The following is a 25,668-nucleotide window of genomic DNA, read 5'->3' as shown; positions in this document are numbered from 1 at the left end:
GCACTGTTAATAACATTATAATTCATAGGCTTAACATGGGAGAAACATACTGAAGAGATTATTAAATTCCAGGGCCTCATAGGAAGTCTATTTATTTTTTTTGTCCTGGTCCTGGGGCTTGAACTCAGGGCCTGGGTGCTGTCCCTGAGCTTTTTTGCTCAAGGCTACAGCACTACCACTTAAGCCACAGCTCTACTTCTATTTTACTAACTAAAAAGTAAGAATTTCATTGACTTTCCTGCTGGCTTTGAACCATGAACCTCAGATCTCAGCATCCTGAGAAGCTATGATTTTATTTTGCCAGTGCTCAGGGCCTGAGCACTGTCCTTGGGCTTTCTCAAGGCTAGAGCTCTACCACTTGAGCCACAGCACCATTTCTGGCTTTTTCTATGGTATATGGTACTGAGGAATTGATGCCGGGTCTTCATGCATGCTAGGCAAGTACTCTACCACTAGGCCAAACTCCAGGTCCCATATTTATTTATTTATGCATTTATTTATTTATTTATTTATTTTGCCAGTCCTGGGCTTAGGCTCAGGACCTGAGCACTGTCCTTGGACTTCTCAAGGCCAGAGCTCTACCACTTGAGCCTCAGCAGCAGTTCCGGCTTTTTTTTCTATGTACGTGGTACCAAGGAATCGAACCCAGGTCTTCGTGCATGCTAGGCAGGCACTCTACCACTAGGCCAAACTCCAGGCCCCAGGTCCCATAATTTTTAAGGAACATATTTAGTGCAAACTTATGCCAACTTTTTGGGCAAGACCTGAATAATTAAAAGTACCAATCAATCAATATATGCTAATAAAGTTGAAAAAGATTTTTCAAGACAAGGTAGGATGGAAAGCTTACAAAGTGAAGCTAAACACTTTAATGACATTCAACACTTACCATATTCCTTCTCATTCACTTCTGAGATGGGCTCTGAGATCACACTGCAGAAGGAAATGGCGCTGGCTGCAGACGGGTTGCGGGAGTGTCCCATGTGGTGTGGTGCCTTCTTCACGTTCTTCAGGGCCTCCTCTGCCTGCTCCTGTTCCATGGCCGCAACCATGTCTTTATATGCTCTCCGGGCTTCCTCTGTGAGCTCCACTAACTTGTTAAACAGGCCCTAGAAACACGAAGACTCTATCAGTCCATTATTGTTTCTGCTTTTAGCAATGAAGACTGTTTTAGGTCAGTTTCCCAACAGGCCAAAATCTGAATGTTATCTGAATTACAAAATACCCTGTGACTTGGGGAAATTTGATTCTAAAACTGACTGTGATATAGCCAAGGTTCTCATGAAGGCTCTCTGGTGTAAAATGGAAACCCATGCCTGCCCCTGTGGAATCTATTGCTTTGTTTTGGTTCTTGCCAGTCCTGGGGCTTGAAATCTGGGCACTGTCCCTGAGCTACTTTTACAACTTTTACCACGGTGCCACTTCTGGCTTTTCTGAGTAATTTATAGGGGCTAGTTTTGAACCATGATCCTCAGACCTCAGTCTCTTTGAGTAGCTAGGATTAAGGGCGTGAGCCAGCTGTACCTGGCTTATAGAATCTTTTATATGACTCGAGGGAAGGCAAGAAGCTACTGTAGTTCTAGGCATAATACCTTTAAGTGCTTTGAGAAGTGAATGTGTGATGGCTTTAACAAGAAACACTGAAGTTCAGTTTCTGGGCATCGTGAAGGAATTCATGAAGGAAGATAGCATCTGGTGCAGGATTTGAAATAGGTACAATTGAGAGCACTCTTTGCTAAATGCAAAACCTTCTACAGAAAAGTAGAAGGCTTATTATTTAGGGGCCTAAACACTACAGTGTTTACCTGTTGAAAAAACTGATCAGGCCAAAAGGAAGTCAGTGATGGTTGTAAATACCTACTTGGGCCTTGAAACCAATGAAGATACAAAATGGCTAGCATGGTTACAGGGTCTAAGGAAAATGCTAAGAACAAAACCCAGAACCTGGAAATAGCATGGGGCTAAATAACCAGAATTTCCTCCACTGATGAAACAAAATTAGATTAAAAAAAATTACAAGCCAGGCATGGTAGACTCTTACCTCCATTTAATCACTAGAAAACAGGAAATGGGGCTGTGGCTCAGGGGTAGGGTGGTAGCCTTGAACTGAAGAGCTCAGGGACAGGGCCCATGCTAGACTTCAAGCCCCATCACCCCTCTCAAAAAAAAAAAAAATTACAGCAACATGACAGATAAATGAAGCATACTTAATGTTTAATAAAATGGCGGTATTTACATAGTGGTAAAGAAGGATGAACAATTCAGTAACAACTTCTAGGGATTATTTATATAATATAAAGACTTTTAGCCAGGTACTAGTGGCTCATGCCTATAATCCTAGCTACTTTGAACTCAGGGACTTAAAACTGTCCCTTAGCTTTTCCACTCAAGGCTAGCACTCTATCACTTGAGCCACAGATTCATTTCCAGCTTTTTTGGTGATTAATTAGAAATAAAAGAGTCTCACAAACTTTCTTGCCCAAGATGGCTTTGAACTGTGATCCTCAGATTTCAGTCTCTTGAGGAGCCAGGATTATAGATGTGAGTCACTGGTATTTAGCTGCTATTTCATTTTTTTCAGAGCCCATCTCAAAAGTGAAATGACAAGGACAATTTCTTCAACTAAAGGAATCTTTTCTCTCTTGACAGACACTGAAAAAACTATTTCACTTCATCAACCAGCCATTTTAAATAAATCATCAAGTATTATGGTGTTCAGGGGAAAAAACTGTTTTGGCAGAAACTAAAAATCTTTTTAATACCTGAAAAGAATTCTGCTTCAAGATTAACTCATGCAAACATATTCATCACTAAAAAAGAAATTTAACACTCCAGAATTTCCTGTCATTCTTTGTCAGCAAATTTCTTTAAACAAAAGTTGTACCACTTCTGCCTGGGAAATGACAGCATTCTTACCTCAGCGCCAGAGTAGTTGAAGATTCCCACTACACTGACAGGAACCAACTTGTTCACACAGCGTCCCAGAGCTTTCCTTCCCAGGGCAAACACAAAAGGGATTTCTTGTTCCCGGGCCATAGCTATAACATTGTAGAGAGCCTCATCCAGACCACCTATGAAAATCAACATAGGTGGAGATTTCATTTCATTATTTCTTTTTTTTTTTTGCCAGTCCTGGGCTTGAGCTCAGGGCCTGAGCACTGTCCTTGGATTTTCTCAAGGCTAGAGCTCTACCACTTGAGCCTCAGCACCATTCCCGCTTTTTTTTTGTATGTGTGTGGTACCGAGGAATCGAACCCGGGCCTTTGTGCATGCTAGGCAAACACTCTACCACTAGGCCAAACTCCCGGCCCCTCATTTCATTATTTCTTAACAGGAGCGACTCTAGCTATAATTATGCTTGCACTGCAGCAAAACATTCTCTGAATTTGTCCAGCACTTATGTTGTTGAACAGATTCTCTACCTTGAATTTGCATCTGCATAGGCATGGGCATGTATACAGGCATCTGCATTGGTATGTGTATTTGTATATGTAACTATCCTTCTTATCAACTAAGTCTCAATTCCTTCAAACAGTTATTTATGCTTGTCCTTAGGAATTAGGTTAATAGCAATTGAATTTTAATTTGGCAAACATTCTAAAGAAATTATTTAAAATTGCTACTCTTGGGGTAAACATTCAACCAAGTAGTGACCTGTCACTATGCATTGAGAGACTAATCAGTTGGTTTTATTGGTCTCCTCCTGAATGTACATATCAGTTCTTGCCCCCTGAAGGCTGTCTATTTTAATCACCTACCAGATGCTCCTCCACCTCGAAGGAAAAATCCGGCTGCACCCACATGGTACAAGTATTTGCATACTGGCTCCCCAAGAGCCTCTCTAAACAGAGTCTGGGCTTCTGAGGGAAGCAGGAGCACAGAGCTTTACTTTTTTTCTAATTCCTTTCAAGAGAAGACATCAAAAGAAGGTACTAGAACTAAAGAAATGCACAGGGACAAGTGCCCACTCTTATTGCTATTCAAGGGGTACTTGGGGGTCTGAATGGAATCCTTACCCAGGATCCACACATAAGGACTTACTTTATAAGCCAATCTCAAATACCTTAACTCAACTTCAGGTACTCTTTTTATGACTACATTCTACAGAGAAGCACAAATGGCTCACACTTTAAAATGAAACATTTTACAATTTTAACAAATAAATACCTTTGGACTGGATTTTTTCACAGTTTGGAGAAATTATAACACACTTGATCTTGTTCAACTTCATGTGTTTGGTAACTTCCCTCAGACCCATCACCAGCCGTCTTCTTGCTTTTGCTCTTACAGGATCCTTTTGATAGATACGTTCCTGGAAACTGACTAGCTCTTGGAGAAGAAGGGTCACACATTCATCAATTTCTTTACAAAGAACTTGGTTACAATACCTATAAAGGAAGTAAAAAATAAGTACCACCATCCCAGTTTATTTTCCTATAATTAAAAAAACACAAGCAATAAAGAATTTAAAGCCTCTAAATAATTTAGTCAATTAGGAAGGCAGAAAAGTGTTATACATTGCCTTTTTTCCTAATTTTCATTAAGCTGGTTTTTAGTAAAAGGTAAGTTAACTTCAGAGATACACTAAAGTCCCAATTATGAAATTCTTATTTATATAAACCAAATGTTAGCTTTTTATGAAGCAAAATATATTGTATTCCCCATATACAGGGTCTTATGCATATAAATACACAAATTAACAAAATATGGTATATTCAGGGGAAGATCCGACAGTATAACTTCTCTGAGCAACTACTGCACAGTTGAACAAAATGCATACTAAGAAGCTGAAACATGTTTTCTATAAGGGGATCACAGATGAATGGAGAAAGGGAAGGTAGGCAAATATAGTCATAATATTCAATGTCCACATGGGAAAATGGAACCAGGTAACTTGAGGGAATGAGTGGGGTTGGGACAGATGGGTGAGAACAATGGAAGGAGTCATGCAAGCCACTTATAAACTGTTAGGTTGAATTAAAAAACTTTTTTTTTTTGGCCAGTCCTGGGCTTGAGGTCAGGGCCTGAACATTGTCCTTGGACTTTCTCAAGGCTAGAGCTCTACCACTTGAGCATCAGCACTACTTCTGCTTTATGTATGTGGCACCGAGGAATTAAACTCCGGTCTTCGTGCATGCTAGGCAAGCAGTCTACCACTAGACCAAACTCCCAGCCCTGAATTTAAAAAACTTTCTATAACTACATAAAGGTAATAGTAATAAAAAGTAAACCATAAAAAATGCAGTTATCCATAGAAGATTTCTTTCCAATAAATAAATCTAGTAAGACATATAACTTCCACTTGAGTGCCCCAATATTAATACTTCATCTGCCAGCCTAGGTAAGTCTCAATCATAAAGATAAGGTATCAGATAAGATGGCCTTCGTGGCCCCAACAGCTCTGATAATCCATAGTAGATGAACTTGATAGTTAAACTGAAGTCAAAACCAAAGAGGCCTTGTGGTAAAAAGGCACATGCTTTGTATCAGAGATTACACATGGCTACAGTAAGAAAATAGAATGGAAGTATGGAGTCACGATAATACTTCATTTCTTGGATAAGGCCTCCAAGCGCACTTCTTGTCACTCCTTTCCTCTGTGCTAGTTCTCATTTCTCATCTCTACCACAGTAGCATTTAACAAGCAGAATGGATACAACATGTAATTTAATACTTACTAGGCAAGCACAAGTCTCCTTCTAAGTTATACAGGCTTGCCCCTCCTTACAGGCAAACAATTCCCCCCACAAAAATAGCAAAACAAAACAAAACACATTGTGTTGGAAATCTTATTTTATGTGAAAAATGTTTTAATAAGTACCACTATGACATAAATGGACAGAGTAAAGGAAGATGAACTGCCATAAATAATCAAAATTAGAGAAAAGAACATGAAAAATGCAATTTTCTTCCTTTTCTTTTCTTTCAAGCTGTTTATTTCATGCACATGTAATGTTTTTCATCTGCCAAGTATTGCCTCACTCCACATCTGTTATTTGGCATTTAATTAATTTCTCATAGCTTAGCAAGGAGTATTTGCTCAAAAACAACAGAAAAGGAAAGGGAACAAGACAATCTAGTTTGGGCTCTACCTGGCTATACTTTTACCCTAGGATTCTTCCATGTGTTGTTTTCAGAGGTAAAATTTATTTACACAAATGTTAGAACATTCACAGAATTAACCGTTACTTTACAGTTGTTCATTCGCAGATGGGGTACTATATTCCTCCCAGTTCTCTGAATCCTAATTCACAGAAACAGTTCCTTAGAAACATATAGTTCAAGTTGGGTGTGCAGTGCAGTAATAGAGTACTTGAACATCATGGAGCTCATGGGTGCATAAACTGATAAATAAATAATAAAAGCAAATAACTTCATGTGATATATTTATTTCATGTAATAGGGTTTTAGATACAAGTAGAAGTCTATTAAATGTAACTAACTTGTTAGAGTTGAAAGACACAAAAAAGCAAAGGCATTTGGAAGGGCAAAAACTCAATAGTATAACATTGTGTTTATACAAGGTTTAAAAGGCCAGGATTCTAGAATGGAAACATTGTTTAATATACGGAATATATTTATTGTCAAACCACTCTCCACAAATAGGACAGAAAGGAATGGTTTAAATATAGCAAAAGCAGCTTTTGGCAAACCCCAGAAAGAACTTAAAGATCTTGGACATTGCACCTTCTCAGATCACCAAGTAACAATGGTAATACTGCAGTCAAGATCCTTAAACTATCTAATTATAATAATGAAAAACAAAAACTTACTCTCTAAATCTTTTGCTGTGGATTTTGGTTATTGTTGATGATGCCATTGGACTGCCTATCCCAGAACTAGCAGGAGAGCCTTGCGACACAGGGGTCATGCAGTACGGAGAGTTCTGACTTGCCGGAGAGAGTGATGTATCACTGGGCATACTCAGTCCAGTATCTGTGGAGATGTGAGATGATGGTGAAAAAAATTAAGAAACTTCTCAGCTCAAAGGCCCTACTATAAGTCGTTCAATTTAGAGTAACAATTGACTTTTGGATCATTTTTTTCTTTCACAAATTAGTATTTCTCATATACTAGAAAAATGAGGTGTTCTTTTACTATATACTCTAAAAATCAAGCACTGCCTAGAAATCTACACAGAGAAGATGGAGAAATTTGTGTTATCTACCCCACCTGGTCCCAGAGGATTTAAAGAACAAAGAGCTGTACCTCTTTCCCTGTACCTCTTTCCATATCCTACCCCCTATGCCTTCATTTCAACTTTTATACCTGCTTCATAAATTGTTGCTGGCAATAACACATTTTATCCTGTTCATTTTCTTCATACAACTTGTAATTCTCCAGGCACTACATCAGATTGTCTCTTATTTGCCATTTTGGGAATCTACCTCATCCTTCATTCAGTTTCTAATCAGCTAAACTCAGGGAATGAGTTTATATTTGTAGATTCAACCCCCAAACTGGCAGAGTTGCATACCTATCCTGTCTCCCTCTTGGATAGAAGCATCTGTTCATTCAATGCTCCAACCTCTAGCCTCTCAATTCCTCCTAGTTACTAAAATACCTGTCAGAGATGTTCAACAAACATTGCTGAATGGATGGAGGGATGCATATAAATACAAGGGAAATAATATTCAACTGAGGATAAAAGAGGATCCTAACCAATTATATCATTAGAAATAAATTGCTTTTTCTACAAATACTGAAACACTGAAGCTTAATCTGTGTGTAACTCAAATTTAAATATGTTATAAAATCACATGTGCTGGTTGCTAAATCCATGGACTAAATCTCAATGGCTGGGATTTTACATGCTGGCTATTTACTGTGTGGGCCTAACAATTACTGACCAAGTAGGGTCTGTATTGTATTTCTACTCATGGTTAAAAAAAAAAAAAAAGAAAATCAAGCCGTGGAAAATAACCTCGTGAGGAATGATACTGAAGACAAATTTCAGAAGCAAGCTTATGCTTTGGTGAAATCTTACTTTTGAGGAGTTTATAAACTCTGGATGTAAGCTTCAAATATATCACAGACTCATTATGTAACCCAATGCCCACCCCCTTAGCCATCTGCCTTCAAAAGAAATCTCTCTCAAAAATTCTATCAAATATGAAATACAATCTCCACTTAGGAATGCAACTAGTTATAGCTTGGCTAGCAATGAAATACCCCAATATATTCCTTGAAGGGATGGGAAAGAGCACCACACACCCCTTACCTTCCTGGGAAACAATCTCCTGTGGTAAATCATCCATAAAATCTAAATGCACTTCAGTCGGCTCCTCAGATCCCAAAAGGCTGTGGTCCACAGCTAAGCGTCCCTTCTTTTCCTCTCTTTCTTTCAAAATAACCTAAAAGTCATTACAGCAGTCTTTAATTACTGATCAGTCTTCCATTAGAGACCAAGTGACTAAAACATACACCAAAATATCCATGAAATGGTTTAGATGAACAGGACTTTGAGGATTTTAGCTGGACAGGTGTTACTTAAATGCATAGAAACTGACCAGCAAAATTGTAAGTGTAATTTTAGATACTGTAAGTAGAAGGAAATACTGTATACAAAACAAAGGAAGGCAATGATGCTTGAGAATATACAGTTAAACAAACTAAAACTGTTTTATTCTCTAAATCCTGAGTAACAAATACGTGTTTCCAAAATAATGACTAAGGCAAAAGTTTAGAAACCAATTCATACAAGTTATTTGACTGCACCTCAGTTTTCAATTTTTTTTTGTATGTGTGGGGGAGTCATAGGGCTTGAACTCTGGGCATGGCACTGTTCCTGAGCTCTTCAGCTCAAGGCTACCACCCTACCCCCTGAGCCACACCTCCCCTTTCTGTTTTCTAGTGATTAATTGGAGATAAAAGTCTCACCTTTTTTTTTTTTTTGCCAGTCCTGGGCTTGAGCTCAGGGCCTGAGCACTGTCCTTGGACTTTCTCAAGGCTAGAGCTCTACCACTTGAGCCTCAGCACCACTTCCAGCTTTTTTCTATGTATGTGGTACCGAGGAATCGAACCCGGGTCTTCATGCATGCTTGGCAAGCACTTTAACCACTAGGCCAAACTCCTGGCCCAAGTCTCATGTTCTTCAGTTCTCAGGCTGGCTGTGAACCTCTTTATCCTCAGATCTCAGCCTCCTGAGTAGCTAGGATTACAGGTGTGAGCCACTATGCCCCTGGCTCAGTTTTCAATTATTTAACCATAGATTATCTTCTTCTGACTCTTAATAAAGACAAGTTCAAGCCCCATGACTGACAAAACAAAACAAACAAACAAACAAACAAAAAACTGAGTTCAAGCTCCAGGACCAACAACAACAAGCAAAAAAAAAAAAAAAAAAAAGCCAAAAAACTATGAGTTGACAAAAGAAGATATTATGTTTAACTCATAGATGAAGATGAAAGTAAAAAGAAGTTTTCTTAAAACTAACTACAGGGGCCAGGAGTGCCTGTCTAGCATGCACAAAGACCCGAGTTCAATTCCTTGGTACCACATACTCAGAAAAAACTAGAAGTGGTGCTGTGGCTCAAGTGGTAGAGCTCCAGCCTCGAGAACCCCAAGGACAGTGCTCAGCTTCTGTGTTCAAGCCCCAGGACTGGCAAAAAAAAAAAAAAAACCTAACTATAGGCACAGCAAATTAGTACTGAGATCTATGGTTTGAGAGCTAAGAGGGCTTTTTTTCCCCTTGCAGATCTGAGGATCAAAGTCAGGGACTTGTTCTTGCCAGGCAAGTGCTATTCCACTGAGCTAAAATCCCCAACCCTTAACTTACCTTTTTAAGTGCGGTAGGTCGTTTTAGTTTTGCAATCTCCTTCTCTTTCCCTTTTTTTGCTTTAGAGGAAGCAATGTCCAAAGAATTAAAGGCTGTCAAGCAGGGTTGACTTTTTGTTAAAGGTTTTCTATTAGTAGAGTCTTTAGTATGAAAAGAAGCAGCAGTAACCACTGAAAACAAAAGAACATTAGTTTTACTATAGTGACTGATTCCCCATACTTCAGAACCTGCTGTGCAACATCTACAAAAACAAGAACATCTTCTTTCCATGAAGTAGCGCAAGTAGCAGTATATGGTGATTTAGGGATTCTCACAGGCAGCTTCTGTCCAGCTTTTCAGCCTCCATAACATGAAGAAAACAATGATGATAACACTAACCAACTCAGAGGCCTAAGTAAGTTTCTAGGTTTACTCTGCAGCAACCCCTAAGCACTTATGTTCATTGCAACTGGTATTCAGTCAAAACAATTCAATCTTGAAGCATTCCTCGCTATTTCTGGGTTTGCAGTTCACCCTTCCCAAGTGACTTCTATAGTCCTTTAACTTCTCATCTGATCTCCATCGTCTCACTCCAGCAGAGCTTCCCTGGGAAGATGATACCTAGTAAAAGCTTTCAAAGCACCTGAGAGGAGATGGCAGATACCCTCAACTACAGGCTGGCTCACCAACTATCTCTGCCCTCATCCCCAACTTAGTTCCTCTCACCTCACTTCTTTCCCCATTTTCCAACTTCCTCTCCAGCCTGACTCTTTCCTGGCTCCCTGCAACAAGAAGGAACACATGTAATTGTGTTCCCTTCAGGCTGAGGCACTAGAACTCCCCTTTCCTTTCCTGCTAAACTTCTCAAGTTTTATTGTCATCACTTCCCAAATCACTGCACTCCGCCCACCTGACAAATATAATCCCTTATTGAGGTGAGAAAACCTCTACTCTAGCTTTGTAGAGCATCTGGCACAGAACCTACAACTTTTCCTCAAAATCTTTCCCTTGTCTTCTGTGACATTACAGTTTCATACTTTTTTTTTGGTAGGTCATGGGGCTTGAACTCCAGGCCTGGGCGCTGTCCTTGAGCTCTTCAGCTCAAGGCTACTGGCCTACCCCTTGAGCCACAGCCCACTTACTATTTTCTAGTGATTAACTGGAGATAAGAGTCTCATGTTCTTTAGTGCCAGGACTGACTTTGAACGGGGAATCCTCTGAGCTCAGCCTCCTGAGTAGCTATTATTACAGCCGTAAGCCACCATACCCAGCTAGTCTCATACTTTTTTTTTGGGGGGGGGGGAGCAGTCCTGGGCTTGAGCTCAGGGCCTGAGCACTATCCTTGGGACTTTCTATTTTCTATGAAGGTGGTACCAAGGAATCAAACCTGGGTCTTCATGCATGCTAGGCAAGCCCTCTACTACTAGGCCAAACTCCTGGCCCGAAGTCTCACACTTTTTTTTAAAAAAAACCCTTTTCAAATTTACTTCTTTGGTTCTTCTTCATTTTGAAATCAGAGCATTTGCACAGGTCTTGTCTAAATTCTCCTTGCTCCAGCAACCCTATTTCACAGCTTCAACAATCTTATTTGAAACTTGGTGACTTCTTATCTAAACCACACTTGTATACACATCAGATAGAAAGCACCAGGCTCTCATGCTGGCATCTCAAGTATAAGTCTGCTCTTGTCAACACAACTCCTCCTCCATGATCTTATCTTCTGTCATGTCACCAAGGCCCTTTTCACCCACTCCAAACCAGGGACAGAGTTACACCTGACTTGTTTTCACCTCTTACTGCTAAAAACCTACCAACTCAAAGTCTCATTCTTTGACCTTCCCAACAGCTTTCTTCATAATCAATACATATTTAAACACTGGCGACAGAGGACTCTCTCCTTTCTTCTATGAAGTCCTTTATAACATTTTTCCCATACTCTCTGTGGATATAAATCACTCACTTCTGCAGATCCATACAATTTGGCAGGTCCATTTCCTAAGGTGGTACTTCGATCAGTGATTTACATTGGTCTTATTCTATCAGTAAACTTTTTTTTTTGTCAGTAGTGGGTGCTGTCCCAGTAGCACCACTTCTGGCTATTTCTGTTTATGTGGTACCAAGGAATCAAATCCAGGGCTTCATGCACGCTAGGCAAGCACTCTACCACTAAGACAAACTCTGGGCCCAATTATAAACTTCTTCTACAAAAGTATATCTTAATGATCTCTGTAATCCCAAGAGTTCTTCATAGCATGTTTTATATATATATATAAACCAGAAGTGGCATTGTGGTTCAAGTGATAAAGTGTTAGCCTTGAGCTGAAGAGTTCAAGGACAAAGCCCAGGCCCAGAGTTCAAGCTCCATGACCGACAGAAAAAAAAAAAGGGGGGGGGGGGGATAGGCAACTTCCTAAAAAAATACAAAAAGAACATGATTCACACCAAAGTACAATGCCTAGGTACCTCTTCATATCTATATTAAAAATACACATACTGAAACAAATTCCAAAAATATGGAAGCAAAGGGCTTTTAAAAATGTCTTTTTTTGTTAATGAATCTGTATTCTTTTTTTTTTTTTTGCCAGTCCTGGGCTTGAGCTCAGGGCCTGAGCACTGTCCTTGGACTTTCTCAAGGCTAGAGCTCTACCACTTGAGCCTCAGCACCACTTCCGGCTTTTTTCTATGTATGTGGTACCGAGGAATCGAACCCGGGTCTTCATGCATGCTAGGCAAGCACTTTAACCACTAGGCCAAACTCCTGGCCCCTGAATCTGTATTCTTTACCCTTATATTAAGTGTACTGACATGCACATTTGGGGGGGAGGGGAGCAGGCACAGAATCTGAGGAAAAAGAGTGAAAAGGTGCAGCAATGGACACTGATGAAAGTCAACTATACAACTCCTGGGTGGAGAGGAGAGGGAGGGAATGGGAAAGAATGAGGGAACAGATGAGGCTATACTAAAGGATATGTACTTATTATATGACACATATATATGAAACCCGTCTGTATATCACCTCTGCAATAACATTAAAAGGGGAAAAATAAGAATATAATTCACACCCAGACAGCTTGATTTCTGAGCCCCTGCTTTTAGCTATTATTAGGCCACATTCCTAAAACACTGCTCTTCCCTATAGTGGGCCATGGAAACACCTTCTTGCCCTTTTCCCCTTCTCACGTGCCTCATTTCCTCAAAAGCTTAATATAAGTCAATATTATTTTTCCTAACAGTTACTCACAGCAAAGTTTAGCCTGAATGGCAATTAGCTACAGGTTTAAAACTTCTGCACCCAGGACAAAAACATGAGAAGGGGTATCAATGTGTGAGAAGTAATGCACCTTCTACCTGGCGATTATAAACCCTCTACACATTAAAATTAAAATTAAAAAAATTCTCCACCCAAAGATGATTGGGAAGAGTGGGGAGAGGGAAATGGGGACAAAAACATGAGAAGGGGTATCAATGTGCAAAAGTAATGCACCTACTACCTGACAAATTTAACTGTAACCCCTCTATACATTATCTTGACAATTAAAAAAAAAAATTCTGTATCTAGGGATATAGTTGCACAGTGTTGCTTTTCTGTCTACTAAGAATAGTCCTCTCACCTGCCACATAACAAAACTCAACCCTGCTTCTCAGCACCAGTGTATTTGTTAAAATAGAAATTATGGCTTCTGTAGAGAGTCACGTTCATTTTCTCATACACGTACACAAAATTAATGGAAACATGTTTATCATTTAACTTAAACTGGACATCATAACAGTCAATAGAGCCAAACTACCTTGTGATTTTCACCATAATCTGAAGAAAAAGGTGATGGGTTCATAATGTATACTGGCTGTCATTTAAGCAGCAATGAGCTAAGGTTCTGATGCAGGAAAAGATGCTGATCTCCAGGAAATAAGCCTATGGATGCTGAGCCAGGAACATGTGGAAATATGGGGCCCAGAGAGAATGGTGATAAAGGCAAAGTGAAACAGGGTTAGCCAATATGTAGCCTTGGGACTCTGGTTTTATTCCAAGTGAGGTAAAGAGCTCCTGAAGGGACCGGGAGTTTGGCCTAGTGGTTAAGGTTTGGCTAAGGTTAAGGTTAAGTTTGGCCTAGCATGCATGAAGACCCGGGTTCGATTCCTCAGTACCACATACATAGAAAAAAGCCAGAAGTGGTGCTGAGGCTCAAGTGGTAGAGCTCTAGCCTTGAGAAAGTCCAAGGACAGTGCTCAGGCCCTGAGCTCAAGCCCAGGACTGGCAAAAAAAAAAAAAAAAAAAAAAAAAAGCTCCTGAAGGGCTTGAATCACGGTGTGATATTGCCTGGTTTATCTGCAAAGATCATTAGGTTTAGGGTAAGTTAGGGGTTAAGAAAGGTAGGTAGGAAGAAGCCACTCACTGGAGTGTATACAACAGATACTTCCAGGAGAGAGGAAGGAACCGTGAGTAGATTATGGGTCTATCTTGAAGGAAGAATAGACAGATGTGCTACAGGACTTGATGTGGAAAGAAAAGGACCACAGAAAAAAAACTAAGTAGTGTGTTGTGTGTGGCATATATGTAATGATACCATATATGTAATGCTATGAAGTCAAACAGCACACTGTCTTACCTGTGTATGACAGAGGTCTGGTGTTAGTGATCTGCCGTGCTTTCATGGCTTGCTGTTGCTTTTCCAGGGCAGCTAACATGTCCCCTAAATCCAGCTGCACAGGGGTTTTATTCTTTTTGCCAGCTGCTTTTGATAAAGCTTCCTGCAAGAAGGATGAGAAAACATTTTTTTATTGCAGTTAGTGAGATGAGTCATGGTGTTGTTTAGCAGTGCCACCAAACTTAGCCCCCCACAAAACAAATAAACAAACAAAAAACAATGACCATTTGTTCGTAAAAGTGCCACTACCTGCAATTTTTTTTGCTCCATACTTATTTCAGAATATTCCTGAGCTGTGGCAAGGGCTGCTGCTAAAGCTTTCTTCTTCTGACTCTTTGCACGTTTAGGAACAGAGGTGGTGATGGGAATTGGAGTCTGAACTATATTGATGGGTGAGTTTTCTGGTAGGTCATCCAACTGTAAGAACCAGAGAAACATCTGTTAGCAATCTCATACAAATCTAATCCTAAGAAAAGATGAGCCCAAGGTAAGGGTGGCTAGGGTGGCTGACAGTATAACTGAACTGAGTATAACTGAACTGGACTCTTCAAAGGGCCCAATGTCATAAAGATGATGGGGCTGGGTACCAGTGGCACACATCTATAATCCTAGCCACTCAGGAGGCTGAGATCTGAGGATTGAGGTTCAAAGCCAGCCTGGGCTTTAGAAGTCTGTGAGACTCTTATCTCCAATTAACCACCAGAAAACCAGAAGTGGAGCTGTAGCTCAAGGGGTAGAGCGCTAGCCTTGAGCTGAAGAGCTCAAAGAAAACACCCAGGCCCAGAGTCCAAGCCCCACGACTGACCAAAAAAAAAAATTAATTAGGGGCAGGAGTTTGGCCTAGTGGTAGAGTGCTTGCCTAGCATGCACGAAAGACCCGGGTCCAATTCCTCGGTACCACATACATAGAAAAAAGCCGGAAGTGGTGCTGAGGCTCAAGTGGTAGAGCTCTAGCCTTGAGAAAGTCCAAGGACAGATCTCAGGCCCTGAGCTCAAGCCCAAGACTGGCACAAAAATAAATAAATAAACATTAAAAAAATAATTAATTAAAAAGTTAAAAAAAATAAAAATAAAGAAGATGGGACCAAGCCAGGCACTGGTGGCTCATGCCTGCAATCTTAACTACTCAGGTGACTGAGGTCTGAGGATTTCACTTCAAATACAGCCAACACAGGAAAGTTCATAAGCCTCTTATCTCTAACCAACAGAAAACTGAAAGTGGTGCTATGGCTCAAAAGTAATAGAGCACTAGCCTTGAGCAACAGAGCTCCATGATGGCATTCAGGCCCCAAATTCAAGCCCCATTAACACCCACCCATCCACCCCACCCCACCGTACCCCACCCCCCAAAAAAAGATGGGATCATTTTAGACTGAAAGATAAGGGGCAAACAGCCATAACTGATGCTTATTTGGGTCTTGGACTGAAACCAAACAAACCCTCCAAAATAAAGTGTTGCAATAACTGGGGAAATTTTTGCACACACAGTGTGCTGTTGTTTAATTAATGGTACCTTCTTAGCTAGTAACAGAACTCTGAATTTCACAGGAAGTATCTTTGTTTTTGCTCTGTGGGGAAAAAAAAATTAAAAGGAGCACCGTTTCCTGTGAACCATGTGCCCTTTGGTCTACTTCTCTGTAGTATCTTTTCTCACATAGCCACAGGTCATAGCTTGCACAATTCACTTATACTTCTGAAGAGTCACTTACTACTTTTGAAGAAAGTTTTTGTTGAATATTCTCATCCTTAGCATTTCCATTCTCGGTTAGCTCTTGAAGCCCGTCTTCATCCTGAAATAGTTATACATTTTAAATAAAAATAGGTCAGAGCAAACTGTGAAGAAAGTTTTCATTCCCAGCCAAGAAAACTCAGCGTTCAGAAGAAAACCTCTCTTCTATGCTAAGCCCTGTCTGCTGCTATCCCAGGCTGGACATGTGTATGTGTATGTGCACAGACCTCTTTATAACTGAAAGAATCCAAACTGGATTTTTATCCAGGTAACACTGGAGATTTTTTAAACAGTTAATATTAATTCTGTTAATATGTTCACAGCTCCATGTTACCAAACAACTGTAAGATTAAAGGTTAAATTTTTTTTTAGATCTTTTCAATTCAAACTAATTTATTGCTTCCCCCCTCCCCACCACCAGTACTACTGGGGTCTGAACTCAGGGCCTCATAGCACTGAAGCCATATAGTACATAGGGTCACTTGAGCCACACATCCCAGCCCTTTCTGCTTTAGTAACTTTAGAGACAGTATCTTGTGCTTTTTGCCCAGATTGGCAAAGAGCCTCCAACTGCAATCATCCCACTTTCAACCCCACATACCTGCCTCTGAGTAATGCCCTAAAGTACCTGACCTACTAAGACAGTCTCCATAACTTTTACCCAGGCAGCCCAGAAACCTTGATTCTCTCAATCTTTACCTCCTGGGATTACCCTGCGATTACAAGTGTGACCCACCAGGCCTACCTATGCTATCTTTAGATGTAAGTATGGAAGCAAAATCCTATCAATCATAGTTGAAAAGCCTATCACAAAGTTGGCCCATCTGAGTATATTAAAACTATTCTTGGGAGCCAGGAGTTTGGCCTAGTGGTACAGTGCTTGCCTAACATGCACGAAAGACCCAGGTTCGATTCCTCAGCATCACATACATAGAAAAGGCTGGAAGTGGTGCTGTGGCTCAAGTGGTAGAGTACTAGCCTTGAGAAAGACCAAGGACAGTGCCCAGGCCTCTGAGCTCAAGCCCAGGACTGGCAAAAAACAAACAAACAAAAAAACCTATTCTGTGCCAAGCACTGGTTGGCCACACTTGTAATCCTACCTACTTACGAAGCTAAAATGTTAGAATCGCCATTTGAAGCCAGCCTGAGCAGGAAAGTCAGTAAGACTCTCATCTCTTAACTACAAAAAAATCAGAAGTGAAGCTGTGGCTTAAGTGGTAGGGTGCTAGCCTTGAATGAAAAAGTTCAAAGTCAGAATCCAAGTCCTAAGTTCAAAACACTAAGACCAGCAGACATGCACACATATGCACACATATGCACACATACACACACACACACACACAACATACACACACAACTATTCTCCATGGAGTAATTGAAATGTACTCTCAACTCCTTTGGGTCAGTACTAAACATATCTAACATACATTTCCATCCTTTAATCTCTATTAATCTACTTTGTAGTATAGAATTTATGATCCAACTTAAATGAATTACACAAATGGAAAAGTCTGAAACAACTAAATCCATTCCAAATGTTTTACTCTGCCACATACCCAAAGTGACCTGTGTCTATATGGAATCAATAAAGCATTAGGTCTGTACATATCTATTTCCAACTTACACCAAAGTCTGACTATTCATCTTAACATGTCACTTATGACACCTTATCAATGCAGTAATAGGCTGCCAATAAGAGCTGCATATAGGATTTAAATAAATTGCCTACTATGCCAAGGAAACAGTCATTTTTTTTTCCCTTGGACTACCTTAAATGATAGCACAAATTAACTAGACTGAGCTATTCAACTCTGAAAAACCTCACAAATGGACTGAACAACAAAAATCAAGAGGAAAAAGTTTCAGAGTAGATGAGGTCCACATGAAGTCAAGCTCTATGTCTACACTACACTACATGTTTCAGTGATCAAAAACGTATGAACACTAAAAACATATGTGACCAAGACAAATAAAAACCGGGAAATACTTGTAACTCATAATCTAATACTGTAATATCTACATTTTTAACTAAATTAATTTCTTAGTGAGAGCACTTTCCTGTAATACTTTACAAAGAGTTTGAAAAGAAAAATACCTCAAAATATAAAGACTCCGAATTTGGGTCACTTCTGTGGGACTGACTAGGGTTTAAATGCTTGTTATCTTGTCTCTTTTGCAAATTCTGTCTTCTTTCTGAGGAAGTACTATGTCCTCGGCATCGGAATCCAACCTGAGTAACCCCACAAGGGAAAAGAAAACTTTCTTATGTTTAAGCAAGGAGGGTGGTAAAGTAAAACACATTTGCAGAAAAGTACAAAAAAACTCAAATTTTCATCAAATGCATCATTTATTTTAACAGACCCAAATCTCTGACAAGTAGGTAATTCTAAGGACAATATAAAAATGCAGTCTTTTTTTTTTTCGGAGCATTGTTCATGGGCTTAAACTCAGGGCCTGGGAGCAGGCGCAGTCCCTGAGCACTTTTTGCTCAAGGATAGCGCTCTACCTCTCTGAACCACAGCTCCACTTCCAGCTTTTGAGTGGTTGCTTGGAGATGAGAGTCTCATCTTTTCTGCCCAGGCTGGCTTCAAACTACAATCTTCAGATCTCAGCCTCCTGAGTAGCTAGGATTACAGGCATGAGTCACCAGCGCCTGGCTAAAAATGCTGTAATTAATAAATCCCTACCCTCTACAAGAACATCTACACCAGCTGTTATTTGTAAGAGCCTGACCTGAATGCCAGACAGATGTTTCTGGTAGGGGGTAGTCACACTAACTGGCGCTTCCATACTCCAGCAGGACAAATAAAAATATGAAGTTGTGGCAAAGCTGATATCTAGCCTAGCCGATCACAGACCAGGAAAATGAGTGCAGAGAGAGGGTTCCAAGGACAGGTGTGACTGGTGAGGAAGAGGAGTAAAAGACAGCAGAATCTCCAGGGCAACACTGCATCTCCACAGCAGTGGCTCTATTGACTTTCAATGTAAAATAATCCTGTTTAGGATAAGAATACTGTACTTTAGCCGGGCAGGTGCAGTGGCTCAAGCCTGTAATCCTAGATACTCAGGAGGCTGAGATCTGAGGATCACAGTTCAAAGCCAGCCCAGGCACTAAAGAACTTGAGACTCTTATCACCAATTAACCACTAGGAAAATGGGAAGTGGGGCTGTGACTCAATGGAAAGGGTGGTAGTCTTGAGCTGAAGCGGTCAGGAACAATGCCCAGGCCTGGGGGGAAGGAGAGGAGAATAGCACCATATTTTTTAAAAATGAAACTATTTTAAGTCTGGTGTCTGGATACTTGCAGGTATTTTTTTTAATAGTATCAAGGGTCATTTTCAAGCTAGAGATGACCTACTTTCAAGACTATTAAAAATTTATTTTCCAAATAAATTTTATTATTGCTCTTTCTCCTCTCTCTTCCTCCTTAGAAAAATATATCAAATAATTACTAAAAATCTTGTTTCAGCTGGGCATGGTATGGTGGGGATCACCTGCAATCCCAGCTACTGGGGTAACAGAAATAAAGAGGATCAATCACAGTTCATAGACTGTTTTAACAAGAAGTTAACAGGACATTTATGTCAACAAACAAAGCTGGACATGAGCCGGGCACTAGAGGCTGAGATCTGAGGATCACAGTTCAAAGCCAGCTCTGGCATGAAAGTCTGAGACTCTAATCTCCAAATAACCACCAGAAAACTGGGTGTGGCATTGTGGCTCAAGGTGGAAGAGTGCTAACTCTGAGCTGAAGAGCTCAGAGACAACGCCCAGGCAGAGTTCAAGCCCTATGACAGACAAAAAATATTAAAAACAAAACAAAACCAAAAAGAAAAAAAACCTGGTCATGAGATAAATGAGATAATCCAGCTATATGAAAGGCATAAGTAGGAGGACTACAATCTAAGGCTGGCTCTAGATTTAAAAAAAAAAAAAAAAAATAGAATGTTCCTGGACAGTGGCTCACGCCTGCAATCCCAGCTACTCAAGAGGCTGAGATCTGAGGATCAGTTCAAAGCCAGCCCAGGAACTAAAGACTTAAAGACCAAGACTGGACCAGACTGTGAGACTCTTATGTCTAACTTACCTCTAGAAAACAAGAACTGGCACTGTGGCTCAAGAGGTAGGATAGTAGCCTTGAGCTGAAGAGCTCAGGGACAATGCCCAAGCCCAGAGTTCAAGCCTCACCACCAAGGATATCTGGCTCATACTAAGGTAATCCAAAATATAACTAAAGCAAAAAAGGAATGGGGCTGTGTGGCTCAAGTGGTATAGCTAGCAAGGGTGAGGGTCTGAATTCAACCCCCAGTAATACCAAAAATAATCTTGTTCCCAAGGTAAGAGGTTTTAAGAAAATAAAATTTTCTTTCAATAACATAAATTATTATCAGTTATTATAGACTAAACATGTCTTGAAATGGTAATTTCTCAATGTGGTAGAATTTGGAGGTAGACTCAGGAAGGTGACTGGGTTGTAAGATCAGAACCACCATGAATGGGATTAGTTACCCTACCCAAGGGACCCCAGCCAGAGAAGCATATTACCCTTCCATCAGGTATGAGAAGAGTGAGGAGACTATTATCTATGAGCCAGAAAGCAGCCCTGCTCATATAACCTGCCCGTGCCTGATCCTGGACTGCTTGTCTCCAGAATGAAGGGTGTGTCTAAAGCCACCCAATCTATATGGGACTTTATGGCAGCTTACATGGACTCATGACAATAAATGCATGAAAACAGCCTGCTGGAGGCTAACAGGAACATCCTGCCCATTCCTCACCACCTTCATCGTAAGACCTCCAGGAGGCTACCCAGCTTCCACATTAGGTTGAGGCAGCCCTCCCTGTCCCTAACACAGAGGAACAAGTCAAATAAAACACGCACAAAGCTAAAGTCAGTATTAAGGCACAGAGTGCACACACATTTTCTTTTTATTGGAGCTGAAGAAAATTGGAAAATGCAGACATAGAGATAAGAGAAGAAAGTCAGAGGGTTCCGAAGGCTCACCAGCATTTGTCCCCACAAGCAAGAATATTTGTGTTCACACAAGGAATGTTGCCATGATGTACATTTGTTTTTATATTAATAGTAAAAAGAAACAACAGAGGCAGCAGTATTTGAGGGCATCCTTCTTCAAAATAATAAAATATTCAAAAATAGAGAAAAGCAGGAAATTGGTTTAACATGCACCACATACTTACCACCTTCAACATTTCACTATCTTTTTATTATTTACTAAGTTTTATGAATTACACATCTTAAAGTATAGATATCAAGACAGCTCACCGTTGTTTTGTTTTGGCAATACTGGAGTTTGATATCTCAAGGCCTTGTACTTGTTAGGCCTGTAATCTACCACTTGGGTCATAAGCCCAATTCGTTTTGCTTTCACTCTTTTGCAAATAAGGTTCTTTTTTTGCCTGGGCCAGCCTCAGATCTCAGTGTTCCTATTTATACTAGGATGACAAGCATGTACCACTGTGTCCAGTTTTTTATTGGTTGAAATAGGGTCTCATGAAGTTTTTTCCAAGCTTGCCTCCATCTTCCCCATTTCAGCCTCTTTTAAGATTATAGACATGAGCTACTGTGTCACTTAATAGTTTACTTCTAAATAGCTTAATATATATCTGTAAATATTAAGGATACTGTCTTTTCACAATCATTATGCTATCTTTATTACAAACTGAAAATAATTCATTTCATATCTAATCAAATTTCTCTAAACTAATTCAAATTACCTGGGAATTATTTCTTAGTTCAGTTTGCCTTCCACCTCTAGAAAAAGTCTGGTTTTTTTCCATCCAAGGTTTTTTCTGGGTTGCCTGGCAAGTTACATTGGTCCAATTTACGCCACCTATAACACATAGATATTTAACAATTTGATTTACTTAGAAGCCAAGATCCAAGTCTCCTTAGCTTTATATACTAAAATTCAGTCAGTATAAATATAATACTGGGATTTTTCTCTAACTTTCAGTAACCCTCAGTTGTTAGTAACACAACACGCTTGCTAAAACTATACTTTTCAAATTAAATTCAATTGCTAAAAGATTTCTGTCTGTGGGATCTTTTTTTTTTTTTTTTAAGTTTTGTAGCAGTAGTGAGCTGTATGCTTAAAAGGAAAACTGATGTGGATAAACAGATTATAGCAAAAACAACACAGAAAATAAGTACCTGTACACACAGATGATTCCACATGCTAAAGACAAAAAGAAAAAAAAAGACAATTACTTTCCACTCAAGGGTCAACGTTGTATACTTGACAAATGTTTCATCATTTAATCTAGCATGTTGCATATTTTTATCAGTTGTGGGATTTGAACTCAGGGCCTGGGAGCTGTACCTGAGCTCTTTTGCTCAAGGCTAGCACTCTACCACTTTGAGTCACAGTGCCATTTCCAGTTTTTGAGTGGTAAATTGGAGATAAGACTCTCCTGAGGAACTTTACTGCCTGTGCTGACTTTGAACCTTTCTTTTTGGCCAGTCCTAGCACTGTTGATCAAGGCTAGTGCTCTGCTACCTGAGCCATAGCACCCTATCTGCTTTTTCTGTATATGGTACCAATGAATTGAACCCGAGAGAGCTAGGATTACAAGCATGAGCTTGTACACTTGGCACACATGCTTTTTATAATGATAGAACATTGCTCTATAATACTTTTCATTCCAAATACATAAACCTCATTTTAACCATCTCATTTCTGTAGGAACTGTTCACTAAGATAGTTTGCTTTAGCAAAGTACATGAGAAATGGATGGATGCAGCCACTGATAAGGAAAAAAGTCATGTTACATACATTCACGGTCCCAGGATCGGGATGACGCAAAACCCCGGCAGCAGGCTGGTTATTGTGTTTGGGACTGCAGTAGCCACTATCACTGTCAATGTCGGCTTCACTGGCCCCCTGCTCACTGGAGGATTCAGCTGTAGGGTGAGATGCTCTTCTCCTCCGGCCTTTGGACTTCCAGAGCATGGTGGCAGTGCTCTCTGACAGAGACTTGTTAGCAATATCTGATGGGAAATCTGTAAGACAAGAAAGTGTTGGTGATGACCAGAGCAGTAAATTCTTGTTAAATTACCTTTGGGTTCTGATAAACTATACACAGAGAAGTATGTGACCTTTAGAAGAAATTAAAAGGTAAGATATTCCTGGTAAGTAACTATTATGAAAATAAAATACTGTGTTATTAAGATACTAAAATAAGTAAGATGGGCATAATGGTGCTAGGTTATAACCCTTCCTACTTGGGAGGTGATTGAAGTTCGAGACTCCATCTCAACCAGAGGCTAGAGTGGCACACACGTTACCCCAGCTGGAGAGAAAGCACAGTGACAAAGCACAGTAGCTACATTGTCCAATCTGACCCTGAGCATAAAGTAAAACCCGGTCTTGAAAATAAGTAATGTAAAGGAAGAGCAGCTGGTGCACATGTGAAAGTTTCTATGAGGTCAATATGATTAGGTCTTGGGAGATGCACCCATTCAACTTTACTAGAAAATGCCACATCATTTTCAGAGGTGGCTACAATTTATGGTCCAACAGACATAAACACATTCTCCACATGCTTGACACAATGCCTAGACTATAATTCTTGCCACTCTGTTGTGTATAAAAAAGGTGGTTCATTGTAGTTTAATTTGCATTTTCTCACTTAATAATGAACACTTTTTCTAATGCTTTTAGCCACTATTCTGCTTTTTAACAAATTTTACTTCATTATTTAACTTGTCATTTTTGAGTTGTCTTGTTTTTTTATTCCACAATTATAACTATACTGACTTTTTTTTTTTTTGGTCGGTCATGGGGCTTGAATTCTAGGCCTGGGTGCTATCACTGAGCTCTTCAGCTCAAGGCTACCGCCCTACTCCTTGAGCCACAGTATCACTACCAGTTATTTGGTGGTTAATTGGAGATAAGAGACTCACGGACTTTAGTCCTGGGCTAGCTTTGAACCATGATCCTCAGATATCAGCCTCCTGAGTAGCTAGGATTACAGGCATGAGCCACTGCACCCAACTTATACTGACATTTTTTTAAATCCAAAGGTCAATAAATTATCTTACAATAAATGACAAGTTTTCTCTTTTTTTCCTTATCTACTCATTCATAGTTTTATTTTCAGCAATACTGAAGTTTGAGCTTTAGAATTCAAGCTTGCAAGGTTGGCACTTTACCACTTGACCTCCACCTGGCTTTTGCCAGTTAGTTTGGAGACGGGTTCTCAAACACTTTTCTAAGATGCTTCAAATCATGAACCATTAGATCACAGCATCCTGAGGACATCAGGATTACAGGCATGAGACACCAACACCCAGCTCACATTCATAATTTTTATACAATGATGACACAATCTGAGAGTATAAGGAGTGGCGTTCTGTATCATCCATAACTTGGTAGTTGTTCTGAACACTGGGTCTGACTGTGTTGGCTGCACTGTGATAAGGTGCGCTTTTCACCTAATAGCCCCTCTTCTCTTGCAAACAGGAAACTGAACTTAAACATATCCATAAGGATGGATATCTGAGTCAAATCAAAGATTCCTACAGTCCTGTTAAACTGTGCCCTGTAGGCACAGATGGTGCCCTCTGGTACTATGTTCTATAGGCCCCACAGACAGTACATAATTATTTCCATATGAATTTTTATATATGTCACACAATGCAGACAACTTAATACATGGTGACAATTTCCTCCTCCTCTTTCTCCTTCTTCTTCTTCTCTTCTCTCTTCCTCCTCTTCTCCTCTCTTCCCCTCCACTATTCTTCTTCTTGGTACTGGAATTTGAACTCAGGACTTCTTATTTACTAGGCAGGTGTTCTACCACTTGAGCCATGGATCCAGCCCTTTTTCCTTTATTTTTCAGGTATGGTACTGTGTTTTGCCCAGGGCCAGTCTTAAACTATGATTCTCTTATTTAAGGGCTTTCCAAATAGTTTATAGAGACATGTGCTATCATATCAGTTGATTAACTAAGATGGGAAATGTGACTTTTGGCCTGGGTTAGCCTTAAACCACAATCCTCCTGATATTTCCTTCCTGTGTAGCTAGTATTACAGGCATGAAGCAAAAAATCTGACCCCTTTTATATTAAACTCTTAATTTTAAAAATAGTTCTCTGTTAGCAGTCACAAAGATATCTACTTATATTTTCTACCTATATTTTCTTCTACCATTGGATTTTCTCGTAAGTCCATTGATTCAGATTTGAAATAGAGGGTATAAATCGGCCCTATAATGCTTTTCCTGTCACTTCCCACTTCCAGGTTTGTACACATAATAGGGGTCTGTTTCTATGCTTTGTAGATTCTTACATATTGCACCAATAATATGAATCTATAGGAATCAAGATAACTTTTTAAGTCTTAAAATATGGGGCAAATGTTCTTTCCCAAGGCTGTCTTGGCTCTTCTCAGACCAATGCTCCTAATTTTAGAATTTGTCAAGTTCCCCAAAACTTCCTACTGGAGTTATTCTAAGAGTAGTGCTGAGTCTACAAAGCAGTGCTAGGGAAGTGACATCTGCATTATCACATCATCC

At 39.9% G+C, this 25,668-nt stretch overlaps 1 protein-coding gene across 3 annotated transcripts in view; it reads right to left on the bottom strand.

Annotated features, from left to right (window-relative positions):
• The window catches only part of Secisbp2l (SECIS binding protein 2 like), a 52,079-nt gene that overhangs the window by 7,142 nt on the left and 19,269 nt on the right, over window positions 1-25,668 (bottom strand). For 2 of the 3 annotated variants that reach the window (XM_090358446.1, XM_090358444.1), the window contains exons 5-17: window positions 22,927-23,153; window positions 22,305-22,329; window positions 21,869-21,984; window positions 18,228-18,362; window positions 16,113-16,193; window positions 14,653-14,820; window positions 14,365-14,506; window positions 9,779-9,948; window positions 8,222-8,354; window positions 6,774-6,936; window positions 4,168-4,388; window positions 2,917-3,071; window positions 890-1,109 (exon numbers count right to left, since the gene is read on the bottom strand). In XM_090358446.1, the coding sequence (XP_090214572.1) occupies window positions 890-1,109; window positions 2,917-3,071; window positions 4,168-4,388; window positions 6,774-6,936; window positions 8,222-8,354; window positions 9,779-9,948; window positions 14,365-14,506; window positions 14,653-14,820; window positions 16,113-16,193; window positions 18,228-18,362; window positions 21,869-21,984; window positions 22,305-22,329; window positions 22,927-23,153 (1,956 nt within the window). The remainder of the gene's footprint in view (window positions 1-889; window positions 1,110-2,916; window positions 3,072-4,167; window positions 4,389-6,773; window positions 6,937-8,221; window positions 8,355-9,778; window positions 9,949-14,364; window positions 14,507-14,652; window positions 14,821-16,112; window positions 16,194-18,227; window positions 18,363-21,868; window positions 21,985-22,304; window positions 22,330-22,926; window positions 23,154-25,668) is intronic. The other variant, XM_090358445.1, reaches the window with a different exon arrangement.

Source organism: Megascapheus bottae, chromosome 25 (assembly GCF_031878675.1).
Source record: "Megascapheus bottae isolate mThoBot1 chromosome 25, mThoBot2.hap1, whole genome shotgun sequence".
Lineage (NCBI taxonomy): Eukaryota > Metazoa > Chordata > Mammalia > Rodentia > Geomyidae > Megascapheus > Megascapheus bottae.
This window is presented reverse-complemented; position numbering and strand designations above follow the sequence as displayed.